The following is an 18,725-nucleotide window of genomic DNA, read 5'->3' on the forward strand; positions in this document are numbered from 1 at the left end:
TGGACGTGTCTTGTGTTTATGAGCATGGGTAAGAGTGATTTATATATGTAAGTACAGTGTTTTGATCTAACTTTATGTGTGAATGTGATTTATGTTTATATTAATGTGGTAGTATTTGTATTAATGTGCTAGTATTTATATTGCTTCTTAGAACAACATTAGAAGTGTTTCCAGATCTGACAGACATTGACAGGACAACAAAAGTTTTCTGTTGGTTACAATAATAACACTTGTTTAAGATAATATAATGAATGTGATCATGGTTGAAAGAAGCTGTCTCCTGTATTAAGGTCCCATGTTTTGTTGACCCATCCAGCTACCCCAACCTCCTCTGCTGGTTCTCACTACAATTAGACCCCATTTAAACTGATTCATGTGTGTACATTTGATTCAGATTTTTGTGTTAGCTGATGCAAGGTAAAGTGTTGATGTAGCTAAGCTGCTAAAGTGCAGACATTCTTCTGGTGCACCAGAAGAATGTCCAAACCACTTACCAGACAGCTTCAAGAACATCACCACCTCCTTCTGGACTAGAGGAGTGTAACCCTTATTGCACATAGCCAAGAGAACAAAGATGGTCTGCAATCAGATTGTGATATGACCAGCAGAGTCACATATATGTGAGTGTCAGTGAAAGTGTTCTTCTCATCTGGATTCAACCCGGTCTCATATCAAAATGTGAAATAGCTACATTTGTCCACAGTACAAAATGTATCAGTCTCACAATTAGGGCCTGAAAATTGTGAAATGTTCACGTTTTTTGTCCCATTCTTTTCTATTGGCCTGCCGACGGGTCATAAAATCATGGCGGCCATTCCTTTCATTCTCAGTGGAAAATGCATTATTTCAAGATAGTTTGGACATAAAAAAGTATTTTGATGATAGTTCTAGCGAGAAACCTACATTAAAATTTCACATTTGTTCAGTTTTTGTAAATGATCTTTGGTTTGTTAGTTATTACAATGAATATTTCACGTCTCGGCATAAAATTGTTAGTTTTCTGCCATTGTTATGTGGTTGCTATGGATGCTGCCACAAACGAATTGTATGTATTCGTTATGTTGTGAGCTGTTGGAATATTTCTGTAACTATTGATGATATCCGTTCAATAAAAAAAACTGCATAAAACAATTTTAGTGCCCCGGGGATTATATATATATTTTTCTTTGGAATTCGGCACCCGCGTTCTTTTGTGAGCTCAGCTCGGTCCAATGAAAAAAAAAAAAAAACAACACCATACCTTTTGATTAATAAGACAATCAACAAATTAACACTGTTTTATGGTGTTTGCAGTGTTAATGCAGCCTGTAAAGTACTTTTTAGCCTATAAAATATTTTATTTTATTGTTTTATTTTTATTGGACTCAAAGATAATCCTTTCCGGGTTGACGTACCTGACGTCATGTGCCAAGGGGGCGCCGATTAACCTTCCGTCAGGCCAAAAACCCCAAAACCAGCTCACGCATATTACAGACGACATATTGACGCCACGAGACCAAAATGGAGCCGATTGAAGACGACCATCATCTACATCGGTATAAATTGATAAAGTTCTACGTTTTCTGTCATTGTTGTGCTGGTTGCTAAGGACAATGCAGACAAAACCAAGTGTGGAGTGTATGCTGTTTTATTTATTCTTTACATTATGTAGTTATCTGAGCTGATAAGATGTATGTGTAACTATTAATGATAATATTTCAATAAAAACTCGTGCAAAATCGTGCATTACATACGTACTTCTTTAGATTTCGGCACCCCCGTGTTTTTGTGGGACAACCCGGAAATTGTTGCTCGCTTCAGTAAAACCACATTGATTTTTTAAAATACCTTTTGAAATCAGGTCAAAATAAATTAGAAAAAAATACATATATATGTATATATTTATATATATATTCATATATGAATACATAGCACCACATCTCATAAAATATTCACATATTTGGTCAGAAAATATAGTATTTAAATATAATAGACTCATTTGTTATTAGTAATATTACCAGTGCAATTTCAAATACACAAATACTTTATTATTATTTGTTATTTTAGAAACAATCAAACAAAATTAATTAATCAATTCTACATACCACATGGAACAGGGCTCCCACTCCACCAACTCCATTTGTTTCCCCTGAAAAACATTAAAACATGCTTACATTACATGTATACAGTAACAACAAACTTGATGCATTAAGAGTTTCAGCTTGTGTTCCATCAAATCCACGAAGACAGATGTGCTGTGGTTTCATTGTAACTGGTGTTCACTTTACTTATATATAACTAAGCAAACCTTCTGCCTTTTGCTTCTTACTACCCTCTTCACTGGGTAATACTGCGCTCCCATTCCCATATGGCTGCATTCTGAAAGAGCAAGAAAAAGTTTTAAGTGTTATATAATCTCCTGTGGACTGCTTTATTTATTTTGCACTTTATTCACTAAACTGCACTACTGCCAACTATGCTGCTGCCGTACTGCACACTCTGTATTGTACATAGGTTTTTCTTTATTTTATTTTATTTATACCGGAATATTATCTGTACATAGGTTTCACTATTCTATCTTTTCTTTTGTTTTTACTTAATGGCACCTCTCACTTGGTGAAGGAGAAATAGTATTTCAATTTGCCTGTATGTCCTTAACATATAGCGAATTGATAATAAAGAATCTTTGAATCTTGAATAATAGTTATATAGCTTTCATTATAGTTCATTATAGTATTCATGATCTGTTAAACGCTGATCTCAGGTCTGCTGTTGCACTGTTATCCTATATATTTTATTAATACTAATTGCATGTTAATGTGTATACACTATTTAAAAATGTCAGCATAACAAACCCTGCGTCTGTTTGGCTGCGCCACAGCAGGTGGAGGGTTGGAGGGCAGAGCTGGCGGAGGGTTGGAGGGCAGAGCTGGTGGAGAGTTGGAGGGCAGAGCTGGCGGAAGGCTGGATGGCAGAGCTGACGAAGGGTTGAAGGGCAGAGCTGGCGGAGAGTTGGAGGGCAGAGCTGGTGGAAGGCTGGATGGCAGAGCTGGCGGAAGGCTGGATGGCAGAGCTGATGAAGTGTTGGAGGGCAGAGCTGGCGGAGAGTTGGAGGGCAGAGCTGGTGGAAAGCTGGATGGCAGAGCTGGCAAAAGGCTGGAGGGCAGAGCTGGCAGAAGGCTGGATGACAGAGCTGACGGAAGCCTGGAGGGCAGAGCTGGCGGAAGGCTGGAGGGCAGAGCTGGCGGAAGGCTGGAGGGCAAAGCTGGCAGAAGGCTGGAGGGCAGAGCTGACGGAAGGCTGGAGGGCAGAGCTGGTGGAGGGTTGCGGGTCAGTCCAACCTGGATGGATCAAAAAGATCTTGTCTTTTGCATACTAGGAAATCTAGTCACTTGCAATAAATATAAATAATAAATAAACATACACATTTGGTAACAGATGGCAGCTTCTTCTAAATAAGATATTTATTTCATCTACAATCTAAAAGTATAAAACTAAATAAATGGTCTGATCATCAAGCTTTTTAATTTTACATTGTCACAGATGTTAAAGGCCTACCATTGATAAACACCCCATATAAGGCCTTCATCCTGTCCAGGCACTTTGTAGCCTGGTCCGACACCTGCCATTTGGGGTGCAGGACACGTGTGTACCAGGAGACAGGATTTTTCCCTGGTTTTGCAAGAAACACAATGGCCCTGTGTCCCAGTGCGTGCAATTTTTCAACCTAAAGAGAAAACATCGAATTGTCATAAGGAAACATCACCAGCTTTAATTTTGTACTACTAATAACTACTATTATAGATCTACACATACCAAAACGGATGCCTCGTCAATAACATGTGAGGTGGTTTTGGGGTTTTTTTTTGTGGTTTTTTAACCAGTCCACTTTTTTGGCCTCAAATTTATCTAATTTCTTTTTTAGTCTTTGTTTTCTTGGCTGCACTGTTTTGCAGTATTTGCATGTCTTGGTGGCCACAGCAATCACTGCTTTGCAGCCAATACATGCAGTTGTTGTTGACCCTTGTGGCATCTTAAACCGGGGATAAACAAAAACAAGATTTTAAAAACCAAATTGACAAGGAGCTGACTTCACATTAATATAAATTATGAAAATAAATCAAATTATTATCATTTTTGCCTACGACTATGTTAACAGTTAAATTCCTTGCACATTACTACTAAGGTTTCAGGTGACCCTTACATGGCTTCTGCCATCCACCACTACAATGCCCTAACCCCAGTCACAGCCAGCATCCTCCGTAAATCGCACACAGCGGAAACACAGCTAACCTAGGAGGATTTCGCTGCTAACTTGCTAGTTTCACCAAATGCTCGCTCATGGAGAGATCTGCTGGGTCTCTGTAATAAAAACAATATATACAGTATAGTCTAGACCTGCTCTATTCCATAAGTGCCATGAGATAACTTAAAACAATTACAATTAAAACTGAACTGATTTAAGTTGGTGGAAAAATGAAAACGATCCATTTATTTATTTAGAAAGAAAATATCCAAAGAATGAACGGTACACAAAGTCATGACTGATGGCTAAAAACGTCTTCAGCTTATTCTAAAAAACCAACATGTTCATATAGCTTCTTAATTGCATCGACATGTGCGACCATTCCTTACCTTTGCGGATGTTCAACTGTAAAAGGTTCGGCGACGTCCTGCAAATGAAGCGCCAAACCATACTGTCAATCAAAGAGAGAGAAAAAAATGGACGAAGAAGAAAACCGGAAAAACTACAACTGTGGTGCTGATTGGTATCAGGCTGCAGATTGTGACTCTAGGGATATTTAGTTTCTCAAATATATTAATGTTTTTCTTGGAATTTAAGTTGTAAATTCTGAATTGACCATACACTGGTGGGTTTATGGAGATGGTAAATACATCTGTGTAATCAGAGTTTAAATATCTAATTGTTTAAAAGGTGAAAATTAATTACTAATATTTGACAGCGCCCCCAGTTGTTGACTGTGTGACATATGATAGCTGAGGTCAAGAGCTTTATATAACAGTTGGTTCCATGTCTGTAGCCCCTTTTGTTGCTGAATTATAAGCCTTCAAATATGCACTGACATCAAGGTTCAAAGGTCAATGTAGGCTTTGAAGAAGGCCTGAAGTGCTAGGGTTAGGGTTAGGGTTAGGGTTAGAGTTCTATCTGCAACTCAGTGTCCTGACCCCCTCTTGCAGTTTGGCCAGTGACATGATGTCATATGAAAACAACCTACAGTATACTGTGCTGGACTGTACATCATACTAGTAAATCATATCATAAATCAAAATCATAATCATCAAATCATAACAGTAAATCAACTAGAAATAATGCATGGTGGTTGTATGCCTCGGCCCTGTGTTATTCTCATTTTGTGTTGCATTCTGGTCAAGTGTATTTGGGAAGATATTACCTCTGTTGTGTAGCTTGTGAAATATGGTCACAATCTCCCCTTCTGTTCCTGAGTTATGGTGTTGACCAATGGACATACGTTTTTAGCAGAACATGATGTCACAGTGAAGTTGATTTTTGACTTTTTTTTTATATAAGTCATAACTCAATTTCATCCTGTTAAACATTTATGTGAGAATGTGCCATAATTAGCTTATCAATTATTGAGGTGCAAGCAAAAATGAGATTGTGAGGTCACAGTGATCTTGACCTTTGGTCACCAAAATCTTTCCAGGTCAATCAACAGTCCAAGTGCATGTTTGTGGCAATTTTTTATTCACAAGAATGGGGCGGACAGATCCCAAAACATTATGGCTCTGGCCACGGCTATGTGCCACACGCACTTATAATAAATTCTATAGGGTTGTACATTTGTGGTTGAGGTTACTTTATTTATACCCAAAGGTAGACTTTTTGCAGTGTGTTGTTGTCCTTACACCCTTAGGTCACTCGCACCATCTCCTAATCAAGTTCTTAATCAGTGGACGAGATACTCTCCAAGTTTTCTTCTTCAGAGGACTCATCCAAAGTCACCATTTTCAGTCCCAAAATACTTTCATACGTGTTACGTGCTGAGGCCTGCTGAGCTTGAATTCGGTGCAATCTTCTCTTTAGTACACAGAGTAGCCCCTCACGTCCTCTGTCCGTCAATGCCTCTGTACTGCCTGAAAATGTATGATTTAATAATTCATTAACTACACGTTACCAGACAAGTAATTTAAAAACAACTTATTGTACTTACTTTGTCCAGTGATGCCTTGGACAAGCTGGGAGGAAAGCTCTGCAGTCACTCTTGCCATACTCCTCATGTTCTCCCAGTGCTGCTTGACTTCATTAACCACAATTACTATTTCTTCTTTAAGTCTGGTCAGCAGCATAACCTTGTCGCAGACCTTTTTCTTCTGTACCATATCACCATGACCTGCAGTCCGTCACAAAGTGTTGTCAACTGTCTTATATTTATAGCAATACGTGCACATTAACAAATTTGTATTCAGCATCTTTCAGTGTTTACTTACATTCCCATGGCCAGGAGTAGTTCTCCTCAGTCAAGAGCTCATTGGGAGGGGGGAGTTTTTCAGCTTCCCCCACAGCAGTGTTGTATTCAGTGATGGCATCTTCCAAGGCTTTCTTCTCTACAGCAATCTTTTTCCTGAGTTGATGTCTTAAGACAGACTACTATTTGCAAATGATATGCCATATATGTGTCCATGTCACCAACCTATCTGCATGGCTTGCTATAGTAATGACATAGGGGTCAGCAACTACGTATGCAGGTGATGTGGCTTTCCAATGCTAACGCATGAGAAATGGAGATCCATCATCTCACCGTCTCAGTCAAATTGTTGTGGAAAACTTCTGTGTGCTGTTGTCCTCCATAATGCTCTGCTAATAGCAAAAATGGATTTTGCACTGATGCACTTCCTTCACTCTGGATTTCATGTCATTGTTGTGTGTCACAATGTCTAGTGCAAATGTAGCCTTGATTTCATTTGCAGAAGCTGAATTTCATGTGGGTCATTTGCTGTCCAGATACAGTGTGGATAATATGCAAAATATGTATTTGGACTTCTGAACAGACAGTCTGAACAAAGCCTTACTTGCTTTTATTGACTTAAATGATTTATATGTAAAAATAAGTTATATATTTTGTACTATCTATACACACACACACACAAATAGTAGATACATTTTGTCACATCAAGTAAAAGAAACAAATCTGCATTAATGGTGACAATTTTGTTGTCTCACCTATCTGACGATACAGCTGAAATTTCCGCTGATTGATGCTCAGATACAGTCCCTCAATGGTCTGCTGCAAGTCATTTTGACTTGTTGATCCTTGGGAAGAGATGAATAAAATTAGCACCAATTTCAGTTTAAAATCAACAACTTTTCAGTTCACCTGCATCAGAAAAGAGCCAAATGAGTCTTTGGATTGTGCCCCCCCATACCTGTAGCCCACTGCTGGACATCTGACACCCATGTTTGGAGTGTGTCTTCCTTTAGATTCAACTCTGCGGTGAGTCTGTCAAGGTCTGTTGCTGCCTCTGTAGTAGGTATGAAAAAATGCCATATAAATAGTATTTAAAAAAAAAAAAAAAAAAAACACCCCTTATTTTTTTTTTAAATCATTAAATCACTGCAAAGGTGATTGATTTATATTCTTCAGCCTTTACGTCTGAGGTAGAGATACTATGTTGCCAGGAGACGGTGTGGTGTAGTGGGTCTAGTGGGGAGGGAGCTCCGCGCAGGCGCAGTTGGAAATAAATGAGCGCCAGCGGAATACGCTAACTTGTGTCCTCCTCCTTTGATCCACAGGTAATATCAAATGTTACTTTGTTATCGTTCAGTATTGCATGTACATGAAAGATAAAGTGTAGCGAAATGTTTAAAATGATTTGAGATGTTTGGGAGATGTGTGTATGAGGTGACGAGTCTCGGCTTTGTTCCAGTGTTTTTGCCGGTCTTTAATTACACTAATTAGCAACTTTAACGTTACTGTAAACATATTTTTGTTCGCGTATCGGTAGTTAATATTTTGTAGAATTAAGGTTATTTGAATGTTTTTAAGAGTTTCAGTTGTCAGTGATGTTAGAAAAAAACTTGGTAAGAGACGTTGGGTTTCCGTTACTGTGGTGTTCACCACGTCATTTTGTGACCGTTGCTCAAGCATATATGTGCGCGTGCATGTGTGTCAGGGAGCGTGCTAGTTAACAACGTGTAAATGGGTTTGTGTAATAGTAGTCTTGTGTGTGTGTGTGTGTAGTAAGAATGTGTTTTAATTTTCCTTATTTTGAAATATAGGGATTGTGTCAGTTTTATGTTTCACCTTGGATCAATTATTTTGTACTCTGATGTTGAGGGATGCATATTAATTTATTTATTTTTTATCGCATTTTATGAAAGAAATATATATACCTATACATATGTATTTGTTTTATTTTATCTGAGTGAGGTTTTATGTTATTTATCGTCAGTAATGTGAATTGGTTGTCATTTTATTTTTTTATAAAAAAAGCTTGATCACAAAATGTGTGCAGCAGTTGGAAATAAATGAGCGCCAGCGGAATACGCTAACTTGTGTCCTCCTCCTTTGATCCACAGATTGCACAGTGCTGCCCAGTCTGTGTAATCTTTGCTGCCGGTCCAGATTCCCCTAGGTCTGGCACCGGTAACACCTCTGCAACCCTTTGTACAGTCTATCAAAACAAATATCTAAGTTAAAAATGTATGCCCTAAATATAAAAATAAATACATAAAAAACACTGGTCAGGTTGCTACCTTGATGTATCTTTTGGTCAATGCTCGGTCTTTTTCGGTCAAAAGGTTTTCTGCCTTTTGCTTGTTCCAGCCACATAGTTGGATGTTGAGTATGTCTGTGCAAACTTAAGACAATGCATATAAGAGCAGGAAACAAAACACAAAAAAACCCAAACAGATCAATAAATTAGATGTATATGAAAAACACTTACCAGATTTTGACATGTACTTGGAACATATAGCTGCTCGGGAGTGTCATGAGGCAGCCCGGCTGCCCCTGGGATTGTTCTCTTTTCTTTCTGTGTTTGTGTGGGGGTGTGTTTTTCGGTGTGGGTGTGTTCACAGGTGTGGATTCCAGGGCAGCTCCTCACTTTCAACCTGAGTGCACACACCTGTGCGCAATCTGGGCGTGATTACTCTACACTCCAGACTATAAGAGGCTCGGCTTTCCTATTGACCATCGCCGGATCGTTCCGTCATCTCCAGTGGTGACTTACCTCTGTGCTTAAGCCATTAGATCTTCTTTTGCTGATTACTTACCTTTTGTGTTTCCTTGCTCCAGACCATACTAACTTCCGTGTCCTCTCCTCTGCTGCAGAATCCTCCGGTCTATTCCCCAAGCTCACGCACCACCATCCTTGCTGACGTTTTTCCTCGGCCCTGGAATCCACCTGCTGCCATTTTGTCACCTCATTTGTTTGTTCTTTTGGAATAAAGACTGTTAACACCCCAATCCGGTCTGCTTTTGAGTCCTGCCCCGATTCTAAGACTGAGCATAACAGGGAGAGGAAGCTGTTGACTTGTTCAACCTCCTCTCCTAAAGTTGTCCCTGCTCCTTCTTGATTACGTCCTCCCCATTGCAACTACAAAACATTTACTTGAATGTTACAAATTGGGAGACAGAAGAGGGGGGATTATAAGAAATATGCAATTGTCAATCATTGTTCTCATTGTTCAACAAGCCTTGCAACTCCGGACAGTGGCCTACAACCCTCTGCAGATATGGCCAGTATTTGCAGACTACGTCAGTGCAAAAGAACTGCACAGTTTGTGTAGAAAGCTGTTTCTGTAGGTATAGGGGATAGGCAAATATTTCTCCACGGAACATATTCAGTGCCTTCAGCAAAACACCATGACAGCAGACAGCAACCTCAATGCCTTCCTCATCTATTTTGCTTGCAGACTTGTTTGCGGACTCTCGCGCAGCTGCCCACTGACCAGGGCCATATCTCCCTTTTGCAGGCTTCTGAAGAAAAATACAGACACATAGGCATTTGTAGTGTTAATTAAAACTTCCTGAAATCGCCCCCCCCCCCCCCCCAGCCCGTAGAAATGTTTATGTTTACCTCGTAGGAATAAAAATGGGGAGAACACATGAACTTGCAGGGCTTCATGGGCTTTTTTTTTTTTCCAGAGGAGGCATGTATTCTGAATGGGGGCTATTATTTTAAAAGGGCATTGTGGAGAGACATGTTAGTTCTTGTCGCCAGTAGGGGGCACTATAACTCAGATCCAGTATTGAGATCTGTTCAGGGCAGGACTAAAGTTTGGACCTCACAGGATCATATATGCTGGAACTACAAGCATTTCATTTTTCATTTTTCCCTAATTACGAGGAAGAATTACTGCACAGCCAATATTGGCAACATGACATTTGATGAGTTCACCATATTAATACATAATATTTGAAAAAAGTAGGATACAAGCATTCATAAAACTTAAAAATTTGTCTTATTAAATACAGAGAGATAACGATTAAGTAACTTTACATGTCTTATTGTTCCATGGATGTAGTCGACAAAGGAGGACACTTCAGCATTTTTTGCCAGGAACACCCCATCAAAAAATCCATCAGGTCTTAAACAAAAACAAAAACATGGATTAAACTTACAAATGTACTATTATTGGCACTCTAGAATGTCATCGGACAAGAATTCTACACACCCTTGTTGGCTCTTAAAGCGATATAGTTTGCGGTTCCCATCCACTGCAACAGCCAACATGGAGGGTGTGCATGCAGGGCACTGAAAATGCTGCACCTGACACACCTCAAATTTCGCATAGGTCCATTCGAGAAATGCTGTCTGCATGGTGTCCCCACATATCTTTCCACTCTGAGATCAAAAATGAAAAATAAAAAAGTCAAATATCAAACATATACACAAGTCATATGAGGTACTGACATTTATTTTCATCCTGTACTTACCCGACCAAAGAGTTTTGTGCGATGTTCGAGCATGCTAACAGAAGCTTGCCGGGACATTCCTGTGGCAGTGATCTTGAGATCCTCATATGTAGTGAACAAATCCACTGCATACACAGTCTCAAAATTTACTGTGGCTGGCAAGTAGCCACTCTCAACCAGATCACTTATGCCCACAGACCAAGTCTTTCCGCAGGAGCAACTAATACTTGGAAGGTACAGATTGTATCGTCCTGGAATTTAAGAGAAAAACAATTACTCCAATAGTCAAGCAATTAAGAAGAAAATGTAAATTAAAAACTTTTACCATTCATTCCAATCAAAATGACTTGATTTCCAACGAAAATACTAATTTTTCCACTGGAACAATCGCAGCATGGAAGCATAACTGGTAAAAAGCATTCTAGGAAGCAAGGAGACGGAGAGAACACTTTGCACTGTAAATTACAGTACATAAATAGTGGTGTTCTTTCAATGAGAGATCTTGTTTTTAGTTAAACTAAATTTGCCAGTTTTAGTATACAAAATAAAATAGCCAATATGATTTGTAATTTAAAGTACCTTTTTCATAGTAAGAGAATTTGCCTCCCTCATTTTCTTTGATGTGTGTGGATGGTGGCAGTTGTCTGAAGAAGCCCTCTGTTATGGACGCTCTGTTATGAAGGACCTTATCCTCGTGTATGGCAAGATCACAGGCTGCGCAGTAAAGTGGTCTTGGCAAACAATCTCGACACATCGCTACTGCACTACTACACTGTTGGCAAACATCGTCTTTAGGCTTCTCAGATGACAACATGTAACTGACCATGAAAGGCCTTAACACAGTCCACTTTTCCAAGGTGGAAGCTTGACTATCCTTCCAGTGTGAGGAGACTGGTTCGTCAGTAGGACATCCCATGAGGTCTTGTACTTCTTGGATGAGGGAGTCTTGAAAATTAGAAGGAAAAACATACAGTTCTGTGATGAAACACACAAAATATGTAGGGTTAAAAAAAATAAATAAATAAATTTTTGATGGTCCCAGTCTCTCTTTCTTGGCCACTAGTACATGAAGCACATGGGTCTATGCTTCTGGAGGAAACTTCAGATTGTGGATATCCATTTTATGATAATGTAACTTCAAGAAAATCAAATGGACGGATTTATTATAACAAAGCAAAGACAACTACCAGTGGTTGAACCTCGCTTCTGTTTCACTCCAGTTGAACCGCATTTCCGATTCTCTCCTGATCGACTTCTTTTTGGAAGAGGTTGCCCTTCCTGGTCCTCCTCAAGCCAAATCACCTGTTCAGCCCCTGTTTTTGATCTGCTGGCTACTCCTGCTGCCTGCTTAAGACACAGAACATCTGAATCAGTAAATAGGAATTAAGCATATAAAAAGAAAACAATTTATTTTTAAGATAGCGGTGCAATGGTACAGAGTGCATAGATGCTGGAATATATATATGCATAATGAGCAGTGTCCTTATACTTTTCTCCAATCCATTTACATACATTGAGGGGGACACAGCTCAATAAAATGCACTCCAGTACACTACCACCACCCACCATAACCTCAATAACAAACATAAAGTTTAATTATTACCTTTCTGACAATGTTACCAAAAACTAAAAATGTAAAAGCTTCTTAAAAGTGCTATGTATGGCAGAGCTGTTTTATTAGATTGCATTTGACTGCACAGGCCTACATAAGTGACTGGAGAAGGCCTATATAAGTGCTTCGCCAAATAAAATACCCCACCCTTCCCCCACACGATAGATGACTGCAATTAATTAAGAAAAAGTTTAAAACCATCAAAGTACTTACCTCACAATCATCCAAGAGCGCATCAACAAGAAATATGACATCGTCGTCTTCTATCGGCTCCATTTTGGTCTCGTGGCGTCAATATGTCGTCGGCAATATGCGTGAGCTGGTTTTGGGGTTTTTGACCTGACGGAAGGTTAATTGGCGCCCCCTTGGCACATGACGTCAGGTACGTCAACCCGGAAAGGATTATCTTTGAGTCCAATAAAAATAAAACAATAAAACAAAATATTTTATAGGCTGAAAAAGTACTTTACAGGCTGCATTAACGCTGCAAACACCATAAAACAGTGTTAATTTGTTGATTGTCTTATTAATCAAAAGGTATGGTGGGTTTTTTTTTTGGTTGTTTTTTCTTTTTTTTTTTTATTGGACCGAGCCGAGCTCACAAAAGAACGCGGGTGCCGAATTCCAAAGAAGAATATATATGTAATCCCCGGGGCACTAAAATTGTTTTATACAGTTTTTTTATTGAACGGATATCATCAATAGTTACAGAAATATTTCAACAGCTCACTACGTAACGAATATATACAATTCGTTTCTGGCAGCGTCCATAGCAACCACATAACAACGGCAGAAAACGTGACACTGTAACAATTTTATGCCGAGACGTGAAATATTCATCGTAATAACTAACAAACCAAAGATCATTTACAAGAACTGAACAAATGTTGTGAAACTTTAATGTATGTTTCTCGCTAGACCTATTATCAAAATACTTTTTTATGTCCAAACTATCTTGAAATAATGCATTTTCCACTGAGAATGAAAGGAATGGCCGCCATGTTTTTATTTTGAGAAGCCCGCTGCAAGCGGTCACATGACCCGTCGGCAGGCCACAGGAATGGCACACACCACCAAAGACAATGAAAACTACTAAATAAATTAATAAATAAATATGCATATCATAAATGGTATAAAACACTGAAATAGTGTAAATCTAAAGGCTTATAATTTTAATATGCACTCGTTGTCTTTGCTGTAGGAATACATTTTCGGGTGAATTAACTATTTGCACACTGATATGTGCATTTACCTTTACAGCTGCAAGTGTTTGTGTGTTCATTTAGTCGAATTAGCAGTTTTGGTTTGAGGGCACCATCAGGTGATGGGATGATGAACTTGTAGTTCTCTCCTCCTCCTGTTCCTCCTTCTCTTACCCAGTGTTCCTCCATGATCAGATATGATCTAACCTTTCCTTGGTCCTTCCTCCACCTCTTCACCTCCTCCTTTTTCTCTTAATCCTACTTTGCATTTTTTATTCCTCCCCGCCTCCTCACCAACATTAGCCTCTCCTCTTGTTACTCTTACTTTGCTTTGTCCCCCTCTTCCTCCTTTACTTCCTCTTGTCTATAACAGCCTCTCTCTCTAAAACATCCTCTCTCCATCCTTCCACTTTCCCTCTATTTCTCCTCCTTCAGTCTGATCTCCCTTTTTTGCTCCCTGCCTCTGTCATCTCCTTCATCCACTCTTTTTTTCACTCTCCTTCTTCTTTTGTCCCAGTGTCCCATCAGGCCAAGCCAAGCTAATTAGGAGTGTTGTGCCTGTTAGAGGGCTCGAACACCACTCCTGTTTATTGCAATTAGCACGGCCATTAACAAACACTTCACAACACCAGGGGGTGCCGTGCTCTGCATTATTTATAAAGTGGGGAAGGAGGAAGGGAGGGAGAGCAGGGAGAGCAGGGTGTAGCTTCTGTCTTGTCTACTGGCTTCTTTCTTTTCTTTCCTTTATTCTTCCCCTTTCACCTCATTTTCACCCCCTCACCCTTTCCTTCTTCACCTCTCACCAACTTCCCTGCCATTGGAGAAATGAGAAATGATCATTAACATCCACACATGGGTTTTCCAGAATTTTAATGCCTTTTCTTCACACTGTAACAAAGCAGCAATGCTAGTATTAAATTTTCCATATCCACAAGTACACAGGGGTCTGCCAGGATCCAGATTATGTAAATTTTGTCATGAAAGGTTATAGTCAGTACTCACCTGAGGCAAACACAGAGATTCTCTTGTTGTTTTATTATGTTTGACAAAAAGATCTCATGGTATTATTGTAGCTACTGCATATAGCAGTAGAGTCATATGTTTGATCTAGAAAAACAAGAAGAAAACAAACTCTGATGTGATTAAGCTAATAAGGGATTTTGATCATATTACACAATCTTTATTAGTAGATGGAGTTTGGTCAGTTGTTATGGTGTGACAATGCTTTCATAAGCTAAGTCCCCTCAAAAAAGACAAAAATTAGAACATCTACAGTTTCATGGTAACTGAGGTGACTCCATCTGCTGACAATAATCTAATAATAATCAATTCACCTTGTTTTTTCAGCTGCTGTTTCCAAGGTCAAGACTGAACTTTGAAACTTAACTATGATTGCCTCTCAGGAGCAACTATAGTAGTAGTGTGATTGTTATAGTGCCACAAAAACTCTACACTAATCCAAAAACAAGGCACTGGTGAGATAGTTTTATCAATTTAATCTATGAAGTCCAGTTTGAGTAACAGTTTAATAGGTACCAAAACACTGCAGATGTTTATAATCCTCATAGACAATGATTTACAACTTTGCAACGTTATCACTTCTGCAACTATTTTATCTTTTGTCACAATAACTGTAGACAGTGGAAGTATCATGTTCATGTTACAAAGTAATCCAACTTGATTGGACAACATGGCACCTTGCCAGATGACCGTCTTCTGTTTTGCATTTGCACCCCTGCTGCATCAGCAGACTGGCCACATTCAAGTGAATGAGAGTGCTGTGCTTTTTTTTTTTTTTTTTTGCTGTTTTTGTTTTTTTTCCACATTGGACTAGTGACATTTAAAGCAGGTGGAAGGATGGGCCAACCAAATATATGGCTGTGACACCTTGCATCTTGTTTCCTACCAATAGTCATGACTGTGTTTTTTTTAATCACAACCATGATGCTTCCCTAATTTTAACTAAGTAATTCCTCCTTTAACCAGTGGGTAAAGATAAGATAAAGATAAATCTTTATTGTCATTGCACAATTGTACTTTGTACAAAAGTACAACGATATTGAGGTACTGTCCCACATCAGTGCAAAAGAAGACATACGAATCACAGTGCAGAGTAAAAAAAAAAAATAGAAAAAAGTAGAATAAAATAATAAAATAAATAAAATAAATATATCCAGGATAGAAATATACATTGTGTACAATATATACAGCAGGTCATACACATGACCTGCTGTCGGAAAGGTGGCTAGCCGGTTTAAGTAAGTTTATGTGTTAGCATTGATTAGGGCTATTGCCCTGTTGTAAAAGCTGTCCCTGAGTCTGTTTGTTCGTACTCTCAGCGCCCTGAATCTCTTGCCAGAGGGCAGCAGCTTAAACACCCGGTGTCCTGGGTGTGTGCAGTCCCTCAAGATGCTGCGTGCCCTCTTGAGACAGCGGGTGTTGTAGAGGTCCTTCAGGGAGGGAAGGGGATGGCCAATGATTTTCTGGGCAGTGTTAATGACCCTTTGTAGTGCAAGAACAATAAAGAACAATGGATAAATGTAGTCAGATGACTTTGGGGAGATTCACATTTATGGCTTTGTGAAAAATATCTCAACATCTTTGGGATGGGTTGCCATAAGATTTTGTATACATATTCATATCCCTATCTAAGTAAAGGAGGACATGAATGTGTCTTTGATGATTCACTTACTAGTGCCATCATCCGGTCAGAGTTTTAGTTTGTCTAATATCCTGTTCAATGTCCAAATACCTGCAAAACTCATGACATCAAGACACAAATTAGTTAAAATAGTTCTGGGAATGTGGAAACATTATTAAACAAAAATCCACTGGATCAAGAAACTCAAGTGATCAACCAATCAGACATGTTTGAAACACGCTAAAGCACCTTATTTTAAACCATGTGTCGACAGTTGAGGCAGGAAGGTGGTAGAAATGGTGATACAACAGGCAGTTTTGGGTAACAACTTTACTGTTTTTCTTTTCTTTTCCAGATAAATTTGGCTAACCTGGGGCTGCTCATGAGCTGCTGTCAGCATTTCAACCCAACTTGTTGCCATATTAATCTGTTCCTTGCATTTTACTTGGTGCCATATCAGCATGATTATGCTGCTTCAGGGGGTCAGAGGAGTGAATTACTGTGTTTGCTTTGCGCTACCGCTACACTTGCTGCTATTTCCTAGTGCTCTCAAATCCTGATTGGCTGTAGGAAACAAGCATGCAATTTGGAGCTGAGGGCAGAACTTTCGCATCCATACTGTGGTGATTTGGGATTGGCTTTCAAAGTGTTATTCTCCACTGAAGTGCCAGCGATCATTGCTCCAGTGTCTAAGCAAAGTTTTTAATGATTATCCTGCTCTACTTTCGGCGAATCCGAAGCTGGCGAAGTTTAAGCTCTGTTCAGTGCTAGTTCTGGTGGTGAGCTATGAGTCTCCACAGTGCCAGTGTGATGCTTATATATGCAAAATATGTATATCAGTGCAAAATTATTGTGTAATCAGAAGCATTATTCTGGCACATTGATGGACTGAGTTCTGATACCAGGGGTGGCTAAATATCTGATGTTGGTCTGCTGTGTCACTAACAAATCTATAGGCAAATATTTATTTTTTCACTCTTAATTATCAGTCAAAGTCAGTATACATACTCGTGCAGCAGGCTTCTCATTTTCAGCTGTACCATAGTTTTTGGCAGTAAAATAGTGACAAACCAATCATCGCTAATTAACGTTAATTAGATGAGAAACAACATACCCCATAGATAGATAGATAGACAGACAGACAGACAGACAGACAGACAGATAGATAAATAAATAAATAATGAAGAACTATGTGTACACTATGTAGAAGCTGGTGTACTTCCTTGCCAAAGATCATTTGGAGGAATGATGTTTCACTATGTCTTACAATTCATCACTCATCTAAATCTAGACATATTTTTTAAGCTGAGTGTACTTAATATTTTTGAGTAATTTCAAATAAATTATATAAGCAGTTTCAGCACAAAAATTCTGAGTATTTGTTACTCTGATTTCCTCAGTAATTCTAACTAAACCCATGTTTAATTTATTTAAATTCATTATGTAATTCATATATTATTGTTAACTAATTAGTTATTGTGCTTTAAATTAATTTTTTTATTCTGCATATGTAAAATATGTTAATTCAAATCACCATTTTATTTAAAACAATCAAAATGCATATGTAGATGTGGGGGCGGCTGAGAAACCCGGTATACAACAATGAGTTGTGGCAGACTGGAGCAATTCCCAATTCCATGTTATTTGACAAAATTAGAGTCTTGTTCAAAAACTTCACAGTAAAAAATGCACATTGGGCCAAACGGAAAGACAAAAGTAAACAAAAAAGGGGGGAAAAAAGTTCTCAAGAAGAATCAAAATAATACACAACAAAAGAATTCACTCTAAACTGCCTTTATGGCTATACCCTTAAAGCAGTGGTGTCCAAACTGGTCCACAAAGGGCCGTGTGGCTGCAGGTTTATGTTCCAACCAATCAAGAGCACACAGTTTGACCAATCAACTGTGTTATTCTCCACTGAGGTGGACTGAACTGAAGACTGAGATCAGTTGATTAAATGAGTCAAGTCTGGTGTGCTGCTGCTTGGTTGGAACAAAAACCTGCAGCCACACGGCCCTTTGTGGAACAGTTTGGACACCTCTGCCTTAAAGTTTGGGCCCATGGCAGGGGCTGCAATCTGGAGCTGTGTTCAGGAGCTGTGCTTCTCTCCTCTAGCCAACGGCCACCACAGCCTCCTCACTTTTATACTGGTGGACTGCACCTTCTCAAGAAATTGATATCAATTATCTCTTCCAGCACACTTACAGTAATCCCAATATTAAATAATTATCAAATAGAAGTTCAGTTAAACTTACTTTGAAAGCACATATTTCTTTTTAAACAAGATAGTCTGTAGATTATGTTATGTTTTTGTCTGGTGTCTATATTGTGTTGTGGGTTCCTGTTTTATTTTGAAATCTTTGCCCTTGTGTATCTTTTCTTGTTTTACT

At 38.9% G+C, this 18,725-nt stretch overlaps 1 protein-coding gene and 2 long non-coding RNA genes across 3 annotated transcripts; all 3 read right to left on the minus strand.

Annotated features, from left to right (window-relative positions):
- Positions 1-7,182: 7,182 nt before the first annotated feature.
- Positions 7,183-8,942, minus strand: LOC121200611. The gene is made up of 4 exons (XR_005896550.1): positions 8,717-8,942; positions 8,614-8,634; positions 7,387-7,480; positions 7,183-7,273 (listed from the first exon to the last, which is right to left on the minus strand). It is a non-coding gene; the product is annotated as an uncharacterized LOC121200611 (long non-coding RNA).
- Positions 8,943-9,629: 687 nt separating this feature from the next.
- On the minus strand, positions 9,630-11,814 carry LOC121200824. The gene is made up of 6 exons (XM_041066327.1): positions 11,460-11,814; positions 11,206-11,301; positions 10,902-11,131; positions 10,640-10,809; positions 10,465-10,552; positions 9,630-9,941 (listed from the first exon to the last, which is right to left on the minus strand). Exons 1-6 carry the CDS (start codon positions 11,794-11,796, stop codon positions 9,630-9,632), a joined length of 1,233 nt encoding a protein of 410 aa, XP_040922261.1. The 5' UTR covers positions 11,797-11,814.
- A 132-nt stretch (positions 11,815-11,946) lies between these two features.
- LOC121200704 lies at positions 11,947-12,757 on the minus strand. The gene is made up of 3 exons (XR_005896553.1): positions 12,706-12,757; positions 12,068-12,227; positions 11,947-11,979 (listed from the first exon to the last, which is right to left on the minus strand). It is a non-coding gene; the product is annotated as an uncharacterized LOC121200704 (long non-coding RNA).
- Between the last annotated feature and the right edge of the window lie 5,968 nt (positions 12,758-18,725).

The sequence above is a fragment of the Toxotes jaculatrix genome, chromosome 20, assembly GCF_017976425.1.
Source record: "Toxotes jaculatrix isolate fToxJac2 chromosome 20, fToxJac2.pri, whole genome shotgun sequence".
Taxonomy (NCBI): domain Eukaryota; kingdom Metazoa; phylum Chordata; class Actinopteri; family Toxotidae; genus Toxotes; species Toxotes jaculatrix.